Genomic DNA, 25,767 nt, shown 5'->3' with positions numbered 1-25,767 from the left:
AAGACTTTAATTTAAAAGAAGCTTGTGAGGAATTTCCTTTCTGTGCGAGCTATTGAACAAGATACGACCCTCGCTTTTCCAACTATCGAGAAGTACGTACGTCGCTCGTAAAAACAAGTTGGTTCGCTCGAGGGATGTGAAAGTAACGTTGAGATGATTTCTCTCTCTCTCTCTCACTCTCCTTTTTTCCATTTTGTATCCTATCTTTCTCATGTTACTATCTTTTTTTTTTCTTCACTCTCTTCTTTTCTTCTTTTTTTTTCCCTTGAAAAGCTCAGGCGATGTTTTTTATCAGGTGTATCGCTTTTCACGTTTACTTCACCGTTATTTTGAGCGTCAGCGGTTACTATAGGGAAACAGAGTAAAACATTGCGAGCGTGCGATACTGAAATTTATACAAGGTAGCTGTAAAATTTAAAATTTTCTGGTCAAGGACAATGTGTTTTGTTGAGGTTCGCAAAGTGCCAAAGAGACATCAAAAGACTCATATAAAGTGAAATGCAATTTGCAAAATATAAAAGACGCTACAACAGTCCACGTTGATCTCCAGGGAATAACTATACTCAGAACTCGATTTCTTTCACATTCAATTTAACGACCTCTCTACTTTTACAATAGAACAGAAATCAACGCATTTTTTATAGAGGTCAATACAATAAAGTGCCGTGGTCCTGAGAGTAACATAAAACCTAACCGAATGGATGAGTTACAATTTGTAAAATGTATTTCCTTCTTTTTTTTTCATTCTGGTGTTAATTTTTTTTTTTAAATTAATATTAAAAAGATACTTTGCTACAAAGATTAATTTTCATTGAATGAAAGAAATTTGTGATTTGGATCAAAGAAAAATTTCTTTGATTTAAAGAAATATGTTTTTTGAGTGTTCTTTTGACAACAACAATGGAATATTAAATTAATGGATATTTAATAAATTTTTTCTCTCTCATCGTTGAAAGTGTGTCCCTTTTTGTATTAATAATAATAGGCTAGTTGAAATTCTTTGCCAGAGTCTTTGCTTTTCATGCTACATTAATGTTTCGAATGCATGCAACAAGTATTTGAAATATAGGTACTACATTGGCGCACGATCGTTACACTCTTCCTCGCGTGTCCAATGTAATGTCACATAACATTTTTTTTTTTTTTTTTTTTTATCGCGGAAATGATAAAAATGCCTATGAAACATTCCCGAACATCTGGAATTTATTTGTTTTTTCTAGTTTCAAATAAAAAAAATTTATTCGATGTTCTACGCAGTATATGAATTACGTGTTACACACAAAGTGATGAAAAGAACGTAAAATAAAAAAATTGAAATTTTTTCAAATTATAATATATTTCAAATGTTTAATCTTTAAAGTTTCAATCGTGTAAAGTGACAGAAATTTCAGAATTTAAGGTCCAAAATCAAAGAACTGATTATAATTTTTTTAAACTAGAAATTATTGCAGAGTAAATTGAAAAATTTATTTTATGAACTTCATTTTGCTGTCTGATATATATTATTTTTTTTTTTATAAATATTTACAAAAAACTGAAATTCAAAACTTTTTTTTTATTAAGGGGCCAACGATTTCAAGTTTAAGAAAATTATTATTAACATTTTGATTTGTTTTTCAAAATTGAATAAAATTTTTCTTATATTTTAGTAAATTTAAAAATTTAGTAAAAACTAAAACCTAATTTTCAATAAAAAAAAAAAAAAATCTGAATTTTCTTAAAAAAACTGGTTTAAAAATTTTTGACATCGTAACTTGAAAAAAGTGTTAAATCTATTTTGTCATTATAATCATATATTATTTACAATTAGTTTACATTATTAAAATGTAATACTCTTTTTTTTTTCTTTTATAGATGGTGACAAGGACAAAGAAAATATTTGTCGGCGGCTTATCAGCGCCGACGACGCTGGAGGACGTCAAAAACTATTTCGAACAGTTTGGACCGGTAAGCATTCTTAAATTTTTTTATCATACAAAAACCATTTGAATCGCTTAAATTTTACAATTTAATTCCAAGTTTTTTCTTTTATTAACATATGCAAAGAGGAGTATGATTATGTAAATTCATTTTCACTTTTATTATCACATTGACAATAAATTTCATTTTCACTTTCATTTTTACTTTCACTTTCACTTTTAATGAAATTTTTTCACTAAAAATAAAAAATAAAAATGAAAGTTAAAATCAATGTGAATGCTAATATGAATATATCAATAAAGTAAATTAACATTTCTTATTTAAAATTTTCACATTGACAAATAATTATGTCAGAGAATTCAATTAAAGCGTAGTGTCAATTCTAATTTGTGGAATATTTTCGAATAATGAATTCGTAAATTATACAATTCAGTACGAGCTAATAATTATTAAATGAATTGGCTGGCTAATTGGCAGCACTGTATGTAACGCTATGATGATAAACCTGATGATTCGGATGACCATCAATCACTAAATATCTCCCTTTGTGTGTTGACAAAATCTCAGTGAAATATTGAAACCGCTAATTAATAATCAAAACATTATTTTATGACGCACATAGTGAATGCAGTAACAATGCGTTTGATGACTCATATAATGAGACAGTGTATATGTGCAAATTTTGACGGGATATACAAAATTCTAAATAAGTATCGAGTTTCAAAAATTGAATTTTTTTTTTATTTATTTATGTGTAACAATTTTTGATAATGTCGTTTTCATTAGGGGAGGAAAAAAATTAAAATTCACTTATGAGAATTTGCAGTTGTTATATATAGACCTGCTTTTTAAATAGAAATAATGGCGTAACATTAAATCACAATTTAATTAAGGCCCTTCAATTTATCTCTTTCGACCGGAGGTTGCACGTATCGTGTTTGTTAATTGAGTAAATCATTAACAGTGGGTGGCTACCATCGTGTGATTTATTACTCGAATACTAACTTTATTTTTGATGACAAATAATTCTTAATTCTCTTACTCATTATCATTTTTTTTGTATATTGTATATATATTTATTTCCAAACATATTTTGTGTATTGGATTGGAAAATCTCTCTCGATTTTGATTAATAAAACAGATTCGTTAAATTATGAAATGAACATTTTGTAATCATTTTTAGTCATTAAAACCAATTATAAATATTTGCTGTAGTAATTTTATCATTATTGGACAATAAAATGGGTACTAAAATTTTCATATTATAATTATTTTCGTTTAACTACAAACGATATAAATTTTTATTTTTTTTTGGTAAATATTTCACCAGAAAGATGGAATTATTGAAAATAATATGATTGATGTGAAAAAAATTTTTGGCGCATAAAGATCATTACATAAGGCACATCGTAAATTTTCATTTAAAGATCTATTGGTACAATCTCAATTTTGTTATATCAGTTTGGCTGCTAAAACTCATAAACAGTTATTCTCCTGTAATTCACGTTCTGATTCCAAGTTCTCCACATTTCTCATTCCCTTATACTCATTTTTTTTTCCTCTCTCATTCTCAAATACCTCAGGATCGATAGCAGTCTCTTGAGACCTATAGGAGAATTCAAGTAGTAAGTGATTGTGAATTTTCCAACAAGAGAGAAAAAAAAAAAAAAAAATTATTCAGAGGATTCTAGAATTCTTAAAATTGATCATTTCAGATCAGATGAGATCGAACTTATATTCCTGCAGATATTACAGAGTTCTTTTCAATTTGCTATATATATTATATTAAAGTTGAAAAGTGCAATAATAAAGTTGGAAAAAAGTTCAATTGGATTTATCCTCGAGTTAATTTTTAAATACAAAATTGAAAATTGATTTAATTTTTATATAGAGAATATCTACAATTGTGCGACTCTTTTTTTTTCCACATCTATAAAAAGCTATAATTTGAGGTCAGAAAGTCATAGACATAACCTTTAGAATATTGATAATTTACACGAGAGGGAAAAAGAAAAAGAGGAAAAAAAAAAAAAAAAAAAAGAAATGTATCTATAGCTGTGCACAAGCTCTATATCTTTATAGATCTTTCTTGCATTTAAGTCTGTGTGTGCCTTGTGGCAAATCCATTACGCAGAAAGCCTACAGGTTTTTCCCAACGTACGATATTAAAGCTACTTTTCTCAGTAGAGTTAAGTGGCACACTGCTAGGTGTATATATTGATCCAAGATGAAACTGTCTGATTCCAAGTAACACCAAGTCCATCTGGAGTCTCGTTAAAGCTCGATCTCTCTTCAAATCGTGATAGCGATTGATCCTCAATATTGACTGGAGAGATACTATTTTCCCTTAGATTTTTGTTTTAAGAAAATTTGTGGCTAATATTGTAGTCGAAATGCAGGTTTTTAAAGATGTCTTTCCCTCTTTTTTTGAGATAAAATCACCTTTTGTTGATTCACACATATATATATATATATATATATATATATATTATATATATTCATTCCCTGATTTCGAGTATGATAACTATCTCAAAGAAGCATATATATATATTTATAAGATTGTAGTTGTGTCGTAATCTCATATCGTTTTCTGGCCTCCTTTAGACCAGAACGAACCCCTTCTGATGACTATCTCAGTGTCCTCCACTTTTCAGGATGCTCGAATACAAGCTGAAGAAACCACTATACTGATAAAGCTAATGGTATTGCTGGTAATGCATTATATTTATTTCCAGAACGTTTTTGAATGGAAAGAAAAGTGTGTTGAGAACCCCTGACGCATGCGCGTCATTCACCAATCAGAAATAGGGATTCTTTTTTGTGATTCGAGGGCAAAAATTACAATCCAGAATAATTATCTCCAGGAGTGGGGGTTAATGTCATGCACACTACTCGTGATTTAAAAAAATGTCGAATTTGACATTTTTTTGGTAATATATATAATTGGAGCAAACAAAAAAAAAAAAAAAAAAATTCTGAATGATATACAAATATCTTGAAAACAAAACAAAGTATACGAAAGGAACATAACCTCAAGGTTTTCCATTTTAATTTTCACTTCCATACACTTGCCAAAGGGAACGTGATTCAAACTGAAGATGTCCAGAGAGTCGGTTCTTGAAAAATGAATGCGGACGTCCGACGAAAGGGAAGGCTTAATTGCACTGCCTTTCAACTTTCAACTTTAATCTTGAGCCGCAGAAGAGGGAGAATGGATGGTTAGATATGAACCGGAAGGCCTCTTTAGTCCCCTCCTAACAGTACTTGGCGGTCGACTGGAGATTAAGAAATTAAGAATTAACGCGGTCCAGAATTGCTCCCCCCCCCCCTCCGAGCCACCTTCAATCCTCAAAGCAAAAACCACCTTCGTCTTTAAGATAAAATGCGATTTATCATTGCGGACAATATGTGAGAGAAAATAATATATATATATATATATCAACTGAATAACAAACCGGTGTATACAATACGATATGATGGTATATATATATATATGCGCGTTAATATTAAACGACCTGAAATTTCAGTCGTTTTATAATTATAACGGATACGTGTTTCGGTTGAATAGATAAATTTAACGGCACTTGTCATGTCGCAAAATGGAATAAATTCCAAGCGTTGGCAGCCATTTAAAACAATGCCGTTGTGAATACACGCCATTTGTAAACTGGCGCTTTTGTTTCACGTTGCTATTCATTCTGTCAGGCACCCACTCTCCAACACTGGACCAACACCCCTTTCACCCCCCATGGACACCATCATCACCAACCTACCCAACCACTCTGTGTGTATACTATGATTCATAGTGCTCTTGAACACAAACCAAAGGGTGGGGGGAGGGGGTTTGTTGGATTTTTACTTTATTCTTTTTTTTTTCTTTATTCCTCCTCTCCTTCTAACTGATAAAAATGTAATTAGCGCCTTTTGATATAAGATACAAATTGCTGACCATCTTGTTTTGTTGAACTTTTTTTTTATTGTTTAGTACGTTGTAGTTATACTATATGTGTATCAATAAATATCGAATGTCAATTAATATTTACTGACGGATTATTTTCCTCGACTATATACATTCTATATATTCGCGGAAAGTATCGAGATTCAATAATAAAGGTAATAATTCAAATAAAAGTTGAATTTTAATAGTAGAAAAATATTTTTATTGGTTCATTATTAGCAGAAATAGAAACATTGTCAAATATTTTTAATTAAGTGGTTTTTTCTTTTCATTTTCTAAAGTAACTATTTTGAAACTATTACATTTCATTTGTAATTAATTTAGATAAAAATTTATCGTATTTGATATATATATATATATATATATATATATATATATATATATATATAGAAAATTATGTAATAGATTTTCACTTCCACTGGTTGTAATTTTCACTTTTGTTTACACTTACACCCCCAATTATTCTAATGTTCACTTTCACTAATTCTAATTTTCATATTCACTTTCACTGATTCCTATTTTCGCTTTCACTTATTCGAAATTTTCACTTTCATTAATTCTAATTTTGACATTCACTTTCACTGATTCTTATTTTCGCTTTCACTTATTCGAAATTTTTTCTCTCGTTTTCACTTTCACTTATTCTAATTTTGACATTCACTTTCACTGATTTTAATTTTCATTTGTCATATTTTCACTTCCACTGATTAAAAATGAATAAAAGTTAAATAGAGAGTTCTAGTTAAAATCAGTGGAAGTGAAAAATAATCATACTAATAATTTTATAACTTTTTAATTATTTAGTGCTTCTGCACAAAATAATAAATAAAGTAAATTATACTAAACAAATAAAAAAAAATCGATTGCCTCGACTCAATTTTTTTTGCAGTTTAAAATAAGGTATAATGCAAAACGACAGTTTTTTTTTTGATTTTCGCGATAACACTGAAAGAAAATATATAACAAATTTCCATAAGTCGAGTAGAAATATGTTAAAATTTAGAGAAAACGTGTAAAAATAAAAAAAAAAAAATGGTTTAAGAAGTAAGTATCTCTTGAAGAATCAAAATTACATGTTTTTATTAAATTTCCAAATATGTATTAAAATTTCTACTTAAACTTATAATGAAATTTCTTTAATATTGACCTTTGAGTGAAAATTAAAAATATTCTTTATTTATACATTAAAATTAAAATCACATCTATAGCAAACCAATAAACAAATTCAAAATATTTTCTTCGTATTTAAATTTTTTTTTTTTTTAACTTATTTTATTTTTTATACTATCAAAAGAAAAAATTATGTTTAAATTATATAAATAAAAATAGCTTTATTTGATAAATTTTAGATATAACAATAATGAGAAACAACTAACTATTTTACTTTGTCACACAGAATGATAATTTTAAATTTCTTTTTTATTTTATTAACGATTCCATATATATATATATATATATATATATAATACATGTTGGCTAAAAAACGAATAACATAAAACGGAAAAACGTTGTGAAATTTTAATTGCAGCGGTTTTCATTTATTTAAAAAATTTTCATTTAAAAAGAAAGCGAGCAATTTTTTCACCTGGAGATTTATTTTCAGTTCGTTACACTAATTTACATATTTCACCAGTTTTTCTCATCATGAGAATATCATTTTCAGAGAATATATTTTCCGAGAAAACTTATTTCTTTTTTTTTTTTTTTATTAAGAATATAAAAATTTTTTCAAGTTGAATCAAGCATGATTATATAAAAAAGATTAGTGGACTCTCTTTTGGTGTGTTCACTTTTTAGTATCTCTTTTAAAAAGAAGGACAAAAGGGGAAAAACGAATAGACATATATATACAGAGAGAGAGAGAGAGAGAAAATGTGTCGTCACAAGGAGTAAAATTTAAGAGTGTCCTTTATTTCAGCAGTTACAGAGTTGAGCAATTTATTAATTTCTATTTGTTTCAGATCCAACATATGTGTCTTTCTTTTCTTTTTGAGAGATATACAACATTCTTATTGTCTTAATCCTATCCAATCTCTTGTTGTGTAATTACGACAGTTGACTTTTTCAACTTTATTGTTATAACTAAACCTTTTACGTAAACATTCGTTTAGGTATTTTCAAATACCCATTTGGAATAATGTAAATCGTAAATCAAACATTTATTTCAATTGTTTTTATTGCGTCAGATTAATGCTTTTGGTAAAAAAAAATTTTTAGTCAATTTTCAACTATAAATGAAACATACATTATATATATATGATATAACCTTATAGAAACGGGAAATTAGTAATGAATTTCGAACCTATAGAACAAAAGGTTACTGTATATCTCAAGTTTAATATTAAATTCAATTAATTATTGATCAATGTATAGCATCAAATGTTTAAGACTTTGTGATATAAGGTTCTTATGCATCAGAATATGTGTAGACCCATTCTAAAAGTGTTTCCTAGTAAGCGATAGTAACCTGCTTCCCGCACTTCCTCATCTTTTGTCCTGTGAATGGTGCAAGCATCATTAGCGATAGCGTAATGAGCGCACTAATCACCAAGGGGATTGCGCACTAGGTTGAATCATCTGACAAAAAAAAAAAGATGGGTTACATGTGAAATGTAGAAAGGAAAAAATCCTGATGCAGACAGACTGAAAGTGTCGAACAATAAACGTTATATAGAGTGTGAGTAAGGGATACAGTAATATAACACACGTCTCTCTCTCTCTCTCTGCTTCGCGCAGACAAGAAAATGAAACAAAACTTTTCATGCGAATTGAAGGATAAAAAAATTGCCAAGTCTAACGGTTAATTTTGCAAGTTGATGGAAGAGGTTTATTTAGATTCTAAAGCTTTCAAATAAATGCTATTTCGCCATTTTATTGCTTTCAAAACTTAAATTGCCTTCCTAGTTTGAAATGCTTTTGAACTTAAATACAGTCTTCGAGTTTTAATACTTTCAAAAATTTAAAGGATTCTAATTTGAATAATATACTTTTGTTCCAAAAATTAGGCATCAAAATTTACTTTGTTATTTAGATTCTTTATTTTTAACATTCTATAGTTTTTTATAATGAGAGATTACGTTGAAAATTTTGTAAATTCTCTAACAACAAGATTCTGTTGAAGATGAAAGTTTTCAAGACTCTAGAATTTGATGGGAATTTAGAGAGATTAGGAGAGAAGAATTTTGACAACTAGTAGCGGCTGTCCTCGAAAACGTACTCGAAAATTTCTGCTTCTCAAGTGCGCGAAAATGGCTAAGGTCGAGGAGAAGAACCTGCATTTAACAGCCCCGTTAAACATTAACTGCCGCTCCGCAGTTTTCCCCATAACTCCGGGTTAACTTTGATTGCAGCTAACGGCCCTCGGGGATACTACCTTTAAAAGGAGAGAGAAAGAGAGAGAATACGAGGGAGAGTCGCGGCGCGAGTCTTGAAGAGCGAATGAAGTTGAAGGAGAGCAACTTAGAAAGGGCGAAAGATCGAGAGAGAGAGAGAGAGAGAGAGAAAGTGCGAATCGAAGTACCTGCAAGAGGCACCTTATAGCTTCTTATAATTACTCAGGTCTCGAGGGTTTAACTGCTGTTTAATTTCATTTGGCAATTAACCCCGTGCTTGATCGGGACTCACAACAACTTATCTTTCACCTTTTTCATCTTGCTCTAATCTTGTGTCCTTCCATCTTCCACTTTATTATCTTTTGCAAAGGGCAAAAAATTTATAACTTGACATATATTATTTATTTTCAGATCAAAAATATTAAAAATATCAAAATAGACATGTAAATAATTCGTAACAAAAGCAAACAGCTATGAGTGCACTGAAAAAAAGAGGTAGCAACTTTACCGACGCAGTAGCGAGCGCTATCTACTGGTTTCGAAAACAAACACTATTCACTTCCTATAAGGCCAAAGCAGAATAGATTCTTGAACGGAAACGTAAGAATGAGTGAGAGAAGAATAAAGATATTTGCTATCCTTCTCTTACTCATTCTTATGTTACCGTTCAAGAATCTATTCTGCTTAGGCCTATTGGGATCTGACATGGGGGCGGGGCCTAAAGCAATATGGCGTAAATTGGGTAACACACTTTTAGTGAATTTACATGAGAATAACATGGGATGCATGTTTAAAAATAGTTTTTAAAATCGTTTAAAAAATATTGCTGAATTTAATAAATGTATAAGTGAATTTTTTTTAATACAAAATTACTATTTACATTCTTATTTACAAACATGAATAAAAATATAAAAGAAATCTTATTTTTATACAAATTATTTTCTCAAATCCAGCGATACATGTGCAAGAAAAGTATTGTATTTTCCTTTATATTTCACGTAATTATAGGAAAATTTATAAATGTATGTATTTCATTTTTCATTGTAAAAGTCTGTTAACAAGAAGTGAAAAAAAAATTTATTTATCCGTTTTTACAGTGATAAATTAACTTTCAAAATGTTCACATGCACGGGTAATATGAAAGATTATATAACCTCCAAATTTTAAAATCTTAAACTTACATGGCAAAATGTAATCACTTCTTTTGAAATGCAAAGAACATACTCTCATAGAAGGCTTTATACTGTTTATTTTTAAAGCATTTTTCCAGGCCTTTAATTGATCGACTTTTCCAAATTATCGAACGTATTTTTCACATCCACTACTCGTTGTTTTGGTTTTGGAAATTTATGGAAAATTACGCTTAAATTTTTCGCTACAGTACTGCCACAGCCTCTCACAGAACACTTAATTCTGCAGGAACATTTCTCACGCGGTAAAAATGTAGCTTCATTCATAATGATAAAATAATTAACAATGACAGCGGAACTACAATTGCAAGTGACACAAACAGTTATCCAAAACTAGTTACATTTTTCAACACCAGATGGCATGTGTACGAATGTCAGATCCCAATACCAGTTGACTGTCGTCTTCTAATGTTGAATTTCAACAAGTTTTCAGTCTTACTCCCTTTTTAATTCTGTATTTTTTTTAAAATTTTTAGTAAAATTTTAATTCTAATAGTTATATAGTTATTATCTTTTCAATATTCTGTATTATTAAATAACAAAATTGAGATTAAAAAAGAAAAACAAAATATTGTAAGAGGGAATTTTGAAACTAATCGTAAAATTGAGTCACTGAGAATCTTGTGCGCAGGGAATGATGTCATAGAATATGGAGAGAGAGAGAGAGAGCTCATTGAGAGACTATTCTGCATAGCAAGAACGAGCAGGCACTTGAACGGGTTAGATCGCTCCAAGTGAAATTTGTTTATGCAAATAATTCGCTGCAGCAATAAGTGGCTATGCATCCTTTCGCCACTCTGCTGAATACTAGAGCCCCTCTTGCATCTTCTGTCATCTCATATAATCATCTTCTTCTCATCCCATCTTTGCTTATTAAGTCTTCCAACGTCACTCCTTGAAATAGATCACTGTGCTTCTGATTACAAACCAGCAACATTTGTCGCCTTTGCTGCATATTATACTTTATACCATCAAAATAAACATTCAAATTTAATATTAAATTTTCAAACTAATAAAGAATAGATTTTTTTCATATATAATGTATAGTATATCACAAAACTCCAAGTATATATAGAATGATTTGAAATGCGTCAGGGAATTGAAAAGTGTCGCAACATTTTCGAGAAGAACATGTGTGTGTGTGTATATATATATATGTATATGGTGAAACCGATTTAAAATCCGATGCCAAGTTCGAAAGGGGCTGTTCACACCCTTCAGTGAGAAAGCAGCCTCCGGTGCGGCAACGCCCGAGGGAATATTTCACCGTACGAAACGTCGCCTAGATTACGAGTTTATCTAAATGGCGCTAGAAACGCGAGAGTTGCGCTAGAGAGTCGCGCCCAGATTATGGGGGTGTAAGGAGGAAGAGCGGGGTACGGAATGGGAATGTTTATGGTTTCATGACAGGGAAAATTGTGTCCCCAGGGTAATGCCAAACGCTGCATCGTGTCTTCAAACTGAAATAGGAGGAAATTATCCCACCATGTTTCCTAGTGGTTTTCAAATTTCTTTCAAATATATACTCACTAAATTTGAATCAGTCAAATTCCAATGACTATCAAGTGCATTTACAATTGTATAAAATATTTGTCATTTTTTTTTCACCTGATACACATATAATATAAATAAGACTGAATAAAGCACGCCATCAAAGCAAAAGCAGCGAAAATTGAGGTTATGTCTCATCTTTGAGTTTTGATTGTATCGATATATTGTAAACGACCAATTGCTTGATTTACTTTAAGAGGAAAAATTCAAAATTACTTTTAATGGATTTCTATCAAAATTGCAATTAAATATTTTAATTGTCAATAGAAATAATTATCTTTTTTTTCGTTTTGTAATTCAACGCAATAATTTGATAGTTATGCGACTTATGACTGTGAATTAAAATCTACAATTGATGTTTGCCCTTGGGTTGTTATGTCAACGATCTTACAGTGAGGAGGAGTAACCCTCGCAACTTGTACAACAACCCATCACGCAGGAAATAACGTTCGAAATATCCTGCTGAGTAAAGTGAAGTCTCAGCTACCGCAGATGAGGTTAAAATCCAATAGTCTGGTGCCCCCCTTCTTCCCACCCCCCGCCTTCACACGTTTCGAGTGCGGGAAAACAGGGGAACCTAAAGGATTCACGTGCCTTTCAAATTACAAGCGGATGACAAAATTTTGATTCCTGACGCGCCCGCGGCCCCTTTTCCTCTACTTTTTTTTTTTTATTTGATTTGAAATTATGTTTCGCAATTCATTTTTAACGTTATTTCACACCACAAGTGGTGGGTGCAGTCTTCTCTCGACATTTTCTTCTATATACTTCAAGCGTAGTTTCTTACTTGAAAAATTCTGCTACTAATTTTTTCCTCTAATTTTAATTTTTATTTATAAATTTTTTTTTACTTGTTTCCTGCCAAGTGTTCTTCTATTCGTGTGCTGCTGACTCTCCTTCATGGAATGAAATAGTACGACTTACCGCTCTAATTCTTGCGGATTACGAATCAAGGACGGTGTGTCTTACAGCCCTTGAGTGACGTTTATTGCATAATGTTCCATCTCGTATACACCTTTTGTTTTCTTGTACTTATGCCAGTGTAAAAGGAGCAAACATTGCAAACTATGTTTAATGTATACCCCACAAAGTGATGTCATCTTTCTTTAGAGAATTAGTCAAGTGGTAAAATTGTAGTAGGAAGAGAATTTTGTTTTTTCATTTCCCACTGTCTTAAAATCGATCGATTATATAATTCTATTTTCACTCTCAGTTACACTAATTGTAATTTTCATTTATATAATTTCACTTCTACTGTCACTTTCATAAGTTCTGGTTTTTATTCTCATTTTTTACTTTTAATTTCGCATTGATTCTAATTTTTAATTGTATTTTCATTTACACTTCCATTTTAGAATCGAATTTCATTATTCTAATTAACCAATTGACAAATCTTGTACCTATTTTTATTATCATATCAGTTATTTTGAAATGACCTGAATTTAAAGGTTATGTTCGTTTCAAAACTGTGAATATAGTCGCAAGCCGCCCCCCCCCCTCCTTCCTTACGTTGAAGGGGTGGTGGATTTTTCGCCGAAATTGAACTAAATTTTAAGGTTAAGTTATTTTGGCGGGAAACGACCAAAAACAAACATAACCTCAAAAAAGTATATATATATATATATATATATATAATCGTTTACAATTGATGTTTTAAATGCTTGTTAATGTACAACTGACAGTTTGTTTTATTTAGTGCAATAAATTTTTAGGAAATCGTAAATGAAAATTAACAAATAAATAAAATTTAGATTTTTGATAAAGTGAAAATTGTTGAGGATTAGTAAAAGCCGTTGAAACTTTTGACCCATATTTCAATAGCGTTATCTTTTCTATTTCACTTTTTTTCCCTCACCCCCCCCCCCCCAAAAAAAAAAAGCAAACAAAGCAAAAAAAAAATGCTGCGAATAAACATATATATAGGTATATATAGAAGTAAATAAATGTATTCATTCTGACATTTAAATCCACAACTCGGTATGTATTTCGAGAACATCCGGCGAAAGATTATTTATAGGAGAGATTATCCTTCCGGTAGACGAAATTTTTCCTGGTGTCAAAAATATAGTACTGACAACCATTTATTTTTCACAGTTGTATTCTACGAACGCAAAATTACGATTGAATGTACTTTTTTAGTAATAACATACCATTGTTCTTAACTTTATATTGCGAAATTGATATTTTTATGAAATAATAATAAAAAAGATATCGATCACTAAGTTAGGATTTATGATACTATTATTATTATTATTATTATTATTGTTTGAAAACTATTTTTCTAAGTAATTTTTATTTGAGAAATGGAACAAGTATGATTATATAAAATAATATATTGGAAAATATTAAAGAGGAAGATTTATTTCAAAGACAAATTAAGCATCTCACTTATACTTATTTGGTCCTTTTGCACCTCATGCAATTCCTATTTGTAGGGCTTTATATAGTCACGTGATTTTTCCGCAGCAGCGCTTTGTCGTGGCACATCCGGCCGCTTCCGGCTTCCGGTCCGGAAACAAGATGGCCGACGCTCCGCGCACCAACTATGGTTGGTACGATGAAATATTAGCGGAAAGTTGTGAACGTGGTAGGAAACAGAGGGCTCCCGGGAAATTCACGAAAACCTCTCTATACACAAACGTGTGGAGGATCCTCTCTCTTATACTTCCACTTTCGTTGGATTTTTCTACTATATATATATATATAGTAACTACTCGACAAAATCAATAAGAAACAAATTTATATAACTTTCAACTTTTTCCACAGGAATTCTTTTTATTAATAATTACCTCTTATAAAAAAATTAATTAAAAATTTTGAAATTGTGCAAATTATAATAATTTTGATTAAAATGAAAATATACGCGACTCATTTTTTTTTTTTTTTAAAAAAAAAAAGAACATTTTAATGCAATAAAATATGTTGAAAATTATTGATATTGTCTGTTGATTAAAAGTCAGTGAATGATTATTCACACTGGCATAAATAATCGCCAGGGAGTTTATCGGCGAACGGGTATTGAAACAATGGAAAAAGTGTAGTGTAAATCGGCTTTGTTTGCCACACGGACATTTATTTAGCTTCGACCTTTCCAGCGATAAATAATTCGGTACGGCTTTTGCGAATTGAGCAGACTCACGCGAGCTTTCTCTCTCACTCTCTCTCTCTCTCGCCCCCTTATCAAACGGTGTCCATTATTCACGCGTTTGTGGATCTTCACCAACAAGAGAAAACTTTTCCCGTAGAAGCCTTCTTCTCTAAATCAACAATTCTTGGTATATCAATCGCTTTTCTGTTTCTTTCAATCATTCATTGTTTTTCTATATTGCAAAAATGTTTTCAAATTTATTATAACTGTTTAATTAGATTATTTTTAACAACAAATCTATTTCCTTTTTTTTCATATATATATATATATATATATATATACAGTGAAACCCACGTATATCGGATTTCAAGGGACTGGAAAAAAAATCGGATGTAAGCGGGAATTTGAATTATGCGGGTTTGACATACGTGGGTTTCACTGTAAATTTTTTTTTCTAATTTATTGAAAAAAAAAAATGTTGCGAAATTATTAAATATAATTTTTTTGTCAAGAACAAAATGTTTTGTGATATTGAACAGAGAGAAACATGGTTACTTTTGTATATTTATTCCTTCGCACGTTGAAAATTTATTATATACTCGAGGAAAAAAAAAAAATAAATGCAAATCCATTTTTGTATGGAGTAAAGGAAAAAATGTGGGACTTTTTTTTTTACAAGAAAATGTTCTTTATAGATGGTTCACATTTATATCCATTCGTGCAGTCTTCTTTCTACGAGAGGAAAGATCAATTTCGGTCTGAGTAAATCGCTTCTCGAGATCAGAAAAAAGGAACGCTGCCAGCTTTCTATAGGTATGCAGAGTCGACGCAATGACACAGAAATTGGGGGGTTGGGACAGAATTTGATAGTGGCGGGTTAGTATTGGGATACGAAGCCACAAAATGTGTATATATGTATATATATATATATTTTCGTTGGCAGCAGAGATCGGTTCTTGGCGTCGAACGACGGGCATGGGATGAAAAGCAAGCATCAACCATCCTCCCATTGCTGCTACCACAAACTGAACCGTCGCTCGCAACCTCGACGTTGATTCAATATTCGTTTTTTTGCAGCATAACTTTCCATTTGCATGGCCTCCACATTCTTCCAACTCTTCTCATCTCTTTCCTCTTCTTACTGCCTTAGATCCACCTTTTTTCACTATCTCTCTTCTTCTTCTTTTTTTTTTGAACTATATCTACTGTTCCTTTTGCTATACATCAATTTTTTATACTTTTTTTGTAGTTATGCAACTATATTAATTAATATTTCCATTTTTTTCACATTACTATCATTATATTTAAAAACACTGTTAATTGTATTATTCTTTATAAATATTAAGGAGATTTGACCTATTAATATAACCTCAAACTAAAAATTAATTTTTTTACAGTGTTATGTCATAATTATTAAAAATTAAATTATTATTAATTTTACCTAACCATGAACTTATAATTGTACCCTAATCTATTTCCTCAATTTAACTTAGTTAAATTAACTAAGTTGGGGAAAATTATTTATTTAACAAAATAAAATATTTTTGATAGCCAATTATTGTTTACAAGAAAGACAGTCAAACAATCATGTAATCTCTTTCATAAGATTTGGTATGGTTACCTTATTTTGTGTATTTGATGGGTTGACAAATCTTCTTCTTACAGCACCGGACTTTCAATGATTCGGTCTTCTATTAATGTTTTTGTACGACCACTCGTAAAATTTTGTCATTGACGGCTGACACTGTTAAAACTTAGACTTTTCACTTGCGTAAATATTAGAACTGTATTTAACACTGATGAACTCCGTGCGTATAATTTTTGGGACTGCCTTCAATGTGAAAGGTTTCCCTTTATATGTATATAGAAATATTTTATTATGTATTTCTCTCGGCGGTACCAGCTCGCCTCTTAGGGTTCGATTTAAAATCGGTTTATTTAAAAACAATTATTTATTTACAAATATATTTATTTATTTAAAAATTTAATTTTACATAAATATTATTTATTTATAAAAAAAAAATGTTACGGTGACGTGACAACAGAACTAAAAATATATTTAAAATCGATTTCAAATTCTAAAGTTTAATTTGATTAATAAAATATTTTAACTTTATTTATTTAATAACTTTTTAATAACATTTTTCAAATAAAATTCAACAAACAGAATTGTTTAAATCATAATAAATCAATAGTTAAATTTTTTGAGATGGAATTATTTTTTGTTTTCGAGATATTAAATAACTAATAAAAATTAATATTAAAATTTAAATATTTATTTTATACAGTACCTACAGTTCTTTATTAAATTTAAATATTTTTATTTTACATTTACTTTGATTTTTTTTTTTTTTTCATTTATTTCTCAACTCGCATTTGGTAGAGAGATATCGACATTTACAATATTGATATTTTCTTATATACCTTGAGAAATTTTCCGTTATTAAATGAATGTGAATTTTTCACACGATATATAGAAAAGATCGATTTTATATATTAAAATTTTTTTTTCCCCCATCTTTTTTGTCATCGTTTTTATTATTTTCCTCAGCAGCGAGAGAAATTTTCCAATGTGTGATTGTCAACCTTTCAACGTTCACCGCTTCATTTTTAATATCTTTACATTTTCTTTTGTTATTTTAGTTTTCTTTATCTCTTCCTGGCTTTTATATATAAATTTTAACACCTTTTCTTCTTGATATCAAATAAATTTAAATATATCGAAATATATAGTATATTTCATATTCTCCATGTAAAATAAATTGATACACTTTCGTGAGAAATTTATTTCCACGAATGTATATTTTAATATTTCATTTACAAAACTAGTGATAACGCAATAAAAGAAACTTAGTTAAAAAAAAAAATAATAATTGAAGAAAATAAAAACAGAAAACTGAATAAAAAAAAAAGAAAAGTCTCAATAAACCTCGTATATCTTCAAAGGGTTGCAACTTCATTAAGTAAGATACTAAAAGAAAGTATCTTTGTACCGTTTTTTTAAGAGAGAGCGGCACAAAAAAAATGAGTCTTCTTTGAGAAAGAAAAGTAAACATTTTATCGTGAGCTTTATCAGTAAATGGACCATAATCTTTTTCAATTACATTCCCGAAGGAACGATTTGCAGTTTCCTCTTAAAATGCGGTGAAGGAATTCTAGAAGCATTTAAGCAGATAAACAGCTTTGGCGAGAAGCCGTCCGTGCAAACTTATTTTCTATGTGAAGCGTAACTTTGTCCCCTGGAGCTTGAGCTTCCGTAACTTAACCAGCCAACAGATAAAGCTTCGTCTTACTGCGCGCGCGGTAAAAGTTTTCAATAAATCGTCGCTCAACTTTTTCATTCGTCGTTAACATCATAGTCAGCTCGCAAAGGAAAATTACATGATTCTTATTTTTAGCTTTATATAAAGAAATGTATGTTATTGAAATGTTAGTCGCATGCATTTTATATCAGTGGGGTTCAATTATGTAAATCCATTTCTATTTACTCTTTTTCTAATTTCCATTCACACTTCTATTTCAACATTCTCTTAATTTCCATTTTTTCTAACTTCTATTTCCATTTTTACTCCCACAATTTTCTTGATAATTTCTGATTGGTTAATTTTTAAAATCGGACATTTCAAAAATTTGAATCATTTAAAATTTTGTTAAATGAAAATTCTGTAAAATTAATATTCGGTTAAATTTTATTTTTTTAAATAAAAAGTTGGGTAAAGATTAATTCTGTAAATTCAAAATTATGTATGTAATTCAGAAATTCGGTTTCTGAAATTGGTGTTTTAGTAAAAATTCGTTTAAAAAGTTTGTTCACTGTAAAAAGAAAATACTAAAACAGTACCGAAAAGTACTAAAACAGTACCGATTTTAGGTATCAAAATAGAACCAAATGACAATTTAGTGCCTAAAGTCGGTATTAAATTAATAGTAATACCTTTCTTTTTACAGTGTTAAATGATATTTCAAAAAATACAAAACTTCGTCTAAAAAATAATTATATCTAATAAAATTTTTTAAAATGAAAATTTTAGTTATTGATTTTCATGGGAAATTCATGCGCCTCATTTAAAATGTTTATAATCAGGAAGAATATTAAAAATAGTGGAAGTGAAAGTGAAAATTAAAAAAAGAATGGAAATGAATTTTTAAATTTCATAATTTTATTTTAACTTTTCATTTTTCAGCGAAAAATTCCACAATGAAAAAAATGTCTAATTAGAAAAACTAGAATTTCAATTAGTCTAACCAGAATAAAAAAATTAAATATATATCCTTACTATTTTTAGTTAGAATTATTAGAAAATCTACTTCAAAAATTGTTTAATTATTTATTCACATACCCTATGTTGATATTATCAGAAATTAACAAGATTTATTTAACTACTCTCTAAATCTGAATTAGTAAAAATGTTTACTAATTTAAATTAGTGACTCACTTTTTGCTTCTGAATTAGTAAAATTTTACTAATTATTAGTAACTTTTACTAACAATTAGTAAAATTTAACTAATTCTAAAGCAAAAAGTGAGTCACTAATTTAAATTAGTAAACATTTTTACTAATTCAGATTTAGAGAGTACACGGAGAAAAATGGAAAAAACGAATAAAGTAACTTTCACTAATTTAAAAGTAAAACCGGAACTGTCCGCAATTTCTGCGAATTTCTGGTATTTTTTATTACGAAAATAGTAAAATTTACTCCTGAAATAGTAAAAAGATATTCCGGAAATATGTAAATTTTATTATTTCTTGATTAAAAATTGACAGAAGAACGCAGTAACTGCGGACAGTTCCGGTTTTACTTTTAAAGTACCCTCTAAATCTGAATTAGTAAAAATGTTTACTAATTTGAATTAGTGACTCACTTTTTGCTTTTGAATTACTTAGTTAAATTTTACTAATTATTAGTAACTTTTACTAACAATTAGTAAAATTTAACTAATTCAGAAGCAAAAAGTGAGTCACTAATTCAAATTAGTAAACATTTTTACTAATTCAGATTTAGAGAGTATAGTAAACGTTATTTTATTCGTTTTTACATTTTTATCCGTATATAGAATTGTCTAGTCTTATTAAATATATTTTTTCTTGTTAAAATAAGTAGAAATTTTTTAACCAGATGCAACTGGTAACTTCAAGTTGAACTTTTTTTTAGTGCGCAGTCAAATTTAAAATGTAATTAAAAATGTAAGTGAAATTCAAAGTAGAAATCAGAATACAATTAGAAAACTGCACCCCAGTTTACTTCTATGAATAGAAAAGAATCAAAATTAAAATTGTTTGATACATATGTAAAAAATACTTGATATTTTTTGAGAAAAGTGGAAAAGAGAATGGAGACTGGTATATATAGTAAGTTAGGTGTACCGCTAACAACACACACGGTAATTACCTTTGTTCGATGTACAAATTGCAATGGTCCTCTTGGTACCTTCGACTCTCTCTCTCTCTCTCGACTTGTAACCACGTCGAATTTGCCGGTTGCATTTTGCTCGGCGTGACCGTAATGCGCTTCCGTTTTACAGTGCTAGGCATTAAAGGGAGAGCGCGCGCTTTCTCTCTCTCTCTCTCCCTCGGCGAGGGGAGTTGGCAGGCAAGAGAGGGAGGAAGTGTGGGGGGATGTTTCCACGAACGGAAATTCGGTCGAGGGGATGGGGAATGCCTGGATCTGCATATTTAGCTAAGGTCGCGCAGTGGCCATTGGAATTGCAAAATTGCAAATTGGACTTGTTCGCGACGGCGCTCTGCGTCGGTTCGTCTGAAGTTTTAGGATTAACTCACCCACCCATTGCGTCGCTTGCCGGCATTAACCACACACGACTCCACGTTTCTCCATGACGATTAATGTAAATTTCGAGTAATTGCGCCTCGGAAAGAGAGAGAGAGAGAGAGAGAGAGAGAGCGCGCGAGCCAAACACTCTCACTTTTCTAGTAATAATAATAATAATAATCCTCAATTTTGTTCTTGCAGTACCTATAAATAAATAGTAATAAAGTAAAAAAATATGATATATTATTGTCCCAGGTGGAAAAGTTCCCGATAGTAGCGAACATCGGTAAATTTTTCGGGAATCGCAACCAAAATTTGTTGTAATTCCCGGAAAAATTACCGGTAATAACTGTATAGGTACCGGCAGTTACTACCGGCAACTTTTCCACCTGGGGTAAAGAATGTAAAAGACATCAGTCAAGCTTCTCATTTTACAAGGCAACATAAACTAAAAATTTTTAATAATATTATATTTAAAGTATATATTTGACTATTTGTTAATGTTGCGAGTATTTATTCAAAATTTCGTTACTGTTGTGATTTAAAAACATTAAAAAATATTTATTTTTAATTTAAGAAAATGTTATAAACTAATGGTATTTAAAATTACATAAACGACTCTAGAAAAAAAAACTATAACATTTATTCATTGAAAATATGTGATAATTTTAAATGAGAATTATATTTATTTAAAAAAAGCAAAACAATATTTGCTTTGCGATAATTGACTTTTACGCACCTTCAGGCAGATGCTTTTTTTTTTCTATTTTTCGGAATTTTTGATATATATTTTCTTTCACAGCACAATAAACGTTGAAACAAAGCCTTTGTCGAGACAAGGTAAAAAGTACACGCCTGCCCAGTTTTCCAACGTGTCTAATAATGCGACAGGAAATTCTCTTTCGTACAGGCTGACTCGTTACGGACCATTACTACTGCGCTCTGCATGCTCTACGTGACCTAATGGTGCGAACGCGCGCGCTACAGGCATCAGGGGAAATACATTCAAAATTGTTATACATATAGGAACAATAGTCTCCCATTATGGTTTACGTTTGTCAATCAAATAACGCATTCTTTTATTCCACTCATGCGTCTTTAGCATTTTTCTATATATATATATATATATGTCTATTGGTTTTATGATCAGTACACACAAGTATTACTGCTAATAAAAGTGTTTTTTTATTGCACGTAATTTTACAAAGAAAACACTCAAAGCAAAAGCTCTAAACCTATTTTTAATTAGAGAGAGAGATTACCTTAGTTTAATGATGACATTCATTTCGCACTTATATAATAAAGAATAATTTAATTTTTATAGGATATAATTTTTTATTTTGTTGAGAATAATTTTTTATTTTATTGGACATTGTTTAAAATTCTTTTATATAAACTTATAACTACATATATAGAGTTATATATATAGTTAACTTATATAAAGTTTTACTATATATATATATATATATATATATATACTTTTTATTTTATATTTAAGAAATTATTTTTAAATATATTAACACAAATAAATAATCCAAATATGAAATAACAAATATATTCACAGAAACAATTTAAAAACTTACTGTATTGTTGCAGTATTTATTATTTTTTTTAATAATATTTAACTTTTTACTTTGCAACAATGCTTTCTCTGTAAAATGCATACATGAGTCCTGAAGGACATGTAACTGTTGGGTCACGCGATTTCACATATTATGTAAATTTTCTTCGTAGTTTTTCTCGTAAAATATTTGATAGATTGAACTAAAATTTTGCGAACAAGTTTAAAACTTTATACAAGTAGATGGTCAAATATTAAAGGCCAAATAATAAAAAAAATGCATTATACTGTATTTTTAAACAATGTGAAAAAAATTATTTACCATTTAAAAGCAGGTATAATTAAGAATATTTAATTTCAATTTAGTTTAAAATATTTCACTTTCCCTACCACTTTCACATCAACTGATTCTAATTTTCACTCTCATTTTTTACATTCACTAACTTCTAATCAATCAATTATAAAATTATTATTATAAGACATTTTGATAGCAACGAAACTACTCTCTCTCTCTCTCTCTCTCTTCAGTTTATAAATTTAAAATATTTAAAGAAAAACAAAAAATTATTGGTTCAAATACAATTTATTTAATTTAAATAAAAATTATTTGTTTCAAGTAAATATTTATTTGATAATAGTCAAGTAATCGAGTATTTAAATTAAATAATTTTTTTTCCAGTGTATTTTCAATTAAAAATTAGAGGTTATAGGTTTGTGAGAATTTTTAGTAAATTTCTAATATTTTCTTCAAAATAAGAATGTTTGAATATAATTTTTTTTTGATTTATGAACATTAAAATATATTCCTATTATTTAAGGTTAGGCTGAATTGTACTTTTAGTTAGTATAGTATATCTTTAATTAATAATATTTACGACAGAAAGATTGCTTTAGTTATTAGTTTACTATATATATGTCAAGATATAGTAAAATTATTTGAAAACTGTTTTTGCATAAATAATGGGGAAAAAAAACTTTTAATTTTTAGTTATAATTCAACACTGCTCAGTTTTGTAATCAACGAAGAAGAATGAAATTTTTTTTCCTTGATTCGAAAGAAGTAAGACACAAAAAAAATTGAAGTGTCTTGATCTTAGTCTTTGTTGTCATCTTTTTCCTCGATCATGTGCTTCTCTTAGGCCTCTCTCTCTCTCTCTCTCTCTTTCTTTTACTTTCTCCGCTTCTTTTCGATCTCATTCTCTTTATGTTTTCGCGTGAGACGCCCAGTTCGTTCAACAACAATCCTTTTATGAAAGTCGAGAGAAAAATACTTTTTCCCTACAAGCATTCTGTGTCGTTGCTTTCTGTCACTGACATTATATTTATCGTCTTAATATTCTACCCCAACATATCCATGAGTAAAAAATTTTCTCACGAATAATATTTTAATAGCTACATACAAAAAACTAATTTAAAAAAATTATATATTAGTCTATTAAAATTTTATAAAATTTTATTAATTTTTTTTTTGTTTTTACTAAATTTTGGTATTAAAATTGAAAAACAAATATATACAATTGTATTTTCAAATTATAAATAGAGAATTTTAATAAACTCTTTTATATGTTATGAAATAGAAGATATTTGATATTATATATATATATGTGGGGGAGATTTAATAAGTTAAATATATAAGAAGATTGAATCGATGAACTCTGTGGGTGACTTTTTTCACAGTGGAAACAAACCCGACGACTGGGAGAAGAGTTTTGCGCGTTTAGTACATCTCTTGCATCATCTTAATCAAAGAAAAGCGAGTGAGCTCGAGGGAAAAGGGTGATGTACGACGGTGCTCTTTCCCGTTTTCCGGATACGCGAGTTTCAAGTTACGCGAGCACCAGCAGAAAACTTTTACCCGGCCTTGCCCGAGGGATTTCGACCAGGCTCCCGCAATTTATAACCTCCCTTAACTGAATTCGATGCCGTCCTATTACTTTTGCTCTATCCAACAATTCGTTTCCGCCGAGACATAATCCGTTTTGGCTTCAGTTTTGATAACTCGACACGCTCGAATCTTTCACTGTTTTGAAATATATATATACACCAATTTCCATCTAACGATGATTTATTTCTTTGTTTATATTTATCGTATTGCTTCACAAAAAAAAATACAATCAAGACTATATAAATGAATGTGAAAAAAATGTTTTATGAAATAATATTTGGAAGCAAAGAAAATTTGTAACATTTTTTACTATATAAATATGATTCTCAAATCGATAATGATAAAGAAGAAATGGAGCATATTAAAAGCTTAAGAAAGAAATTTGACAAGAAGTAAACTTTACTTCTAATTTACTTCCTGTCGACTAGTGGGCGCTCACCCTCAGCTAAGATGCATCCAGAGGTAGTCGCCGTGAAATTACCGTTGGAGCCTGTCGCGATATCTTTTCAACCCTGCTAGTGAAAGTCTCACCCCCCCCCTCCCCCGAAAGCCTTATACGAGAATGACGAAGATGGTGCTTGCACGATTGTGGAGTGAGACAGGAGATGAAGCTTAAAGGATAGAGAGGTGTGGGTGTGGTATAGGGCTGAGAAATCGTCAGTTACGAACTTCAAGGATTATCAGAGAGAAAGTCCTTTTCTCCTTCGTGCATTAAAGTCGTCCACTAATTGGATCGGTTCCCAGTTTTTTTCCTCTCCTTTTTACCTCGAGAGTCACTCTTTCTCTCGTTTAGTGTTCGCTGATGAGGATCCCCCGCAGAGACAAGACATTGGAGAAAATTTAAGATTTTTTTCTTTTTTTTTTTTTTTGAAAAAAATAAGTCAATATTACCGAGTCTCGATCAGTATCCTATAGAGTAGTTTAAGTATAATAGGGAATTCAATATTTTGTAATATGATATTACATTTAATATGACAGTGAGTAGTCTGAAAAAATTTCTACAATTAATTCTCTTCAATAAATTGTTTTTTAAAAAATTAACTAAATTTTATGTATCACCAATAAATTCAGTCAAAAAAATATTTGCCTTACACATGTCTTAAGACGTCGTGATACCGGATTTTTGAAACATGCAAAGCCGGATAATATTTTTTCATGAAGACAGGCACAGTAATAATAATAATAATAATAATATAAAAATAATAATAATTTGTAATAATAATTTTAAATAATTACAAAAAATAATAATAAGAAATCTTTTTTTCTGTTGCAGGTAAGCTTTCAGAATTCCTTAAAGAGTGAGTAATTTTTTGTTGAAGTAGACTGCTGTTAAACAATAACAGAATTTGAAGATAGTGAATTATTCAATTTATACTAGCTTATAGAAAAATATAGACTTTTAATTAAATAGGTTGTGAGAGAATTCAATTGATCGATAGATGCGAAGTCTAACGGCGAATTCGTACACTTCACTAACGTCTGATGTTGGTAATCATTTTTTGCCTCCGTTCCC

The 25,767-nt window shown here is 29.8% G+C and overlaps 1 protein-coding gene across 11 annotated transcripts in view; it reads left to right on the top strand.

Annotated features, from left to right (window-relative positions):
* LOC127289355 (RNA-binding protein Musashi homolog Rbp6) overlaps positions 1-25,767 on the top strand; it is a 999,297-nt gene that overhangs the window by 720,259 nt on the left and 253,271 nt on the right. For all 11 annotated transcript variants that reach the window (XM_051317240.1, XM_051317237.1, XM_051317245.1 and 8 more), the window contains one exon: positions 1,855-1,947. In XM_051317240.1, coding sequence (XP_051173197.1) covers positions 1,855-1,947 — 93 coding nt within the window. The remainder of the gene's footprint in view (positions 1-1,854; positions 1,948-25,767) is intronic.

The sequence above is a fragment of the Leptopilina boulardi genome, unplaced genomic scaffold (assembly GCF_019393585.1).
Source record: "Leptopilina boulardi isolate dan_hultmark-lab unplaced genomic scaffold, ZJU_Lbou_2.1 LbouV2_408, whole genome shotgun sequence".
NCBI classification, from domain to species: domain Eukaryota; kingdom Metazoa; phylum Arthropoda; class Insecta; order Hymenoptera; family Figitidae; genus Leptopilina; species Leptopilina boulardi.
The sequence above is the reverse complement of the archived record's forward strand: the minus strand, read 5'-3'. Positions and strand labels throughout refer to the sequence as shown.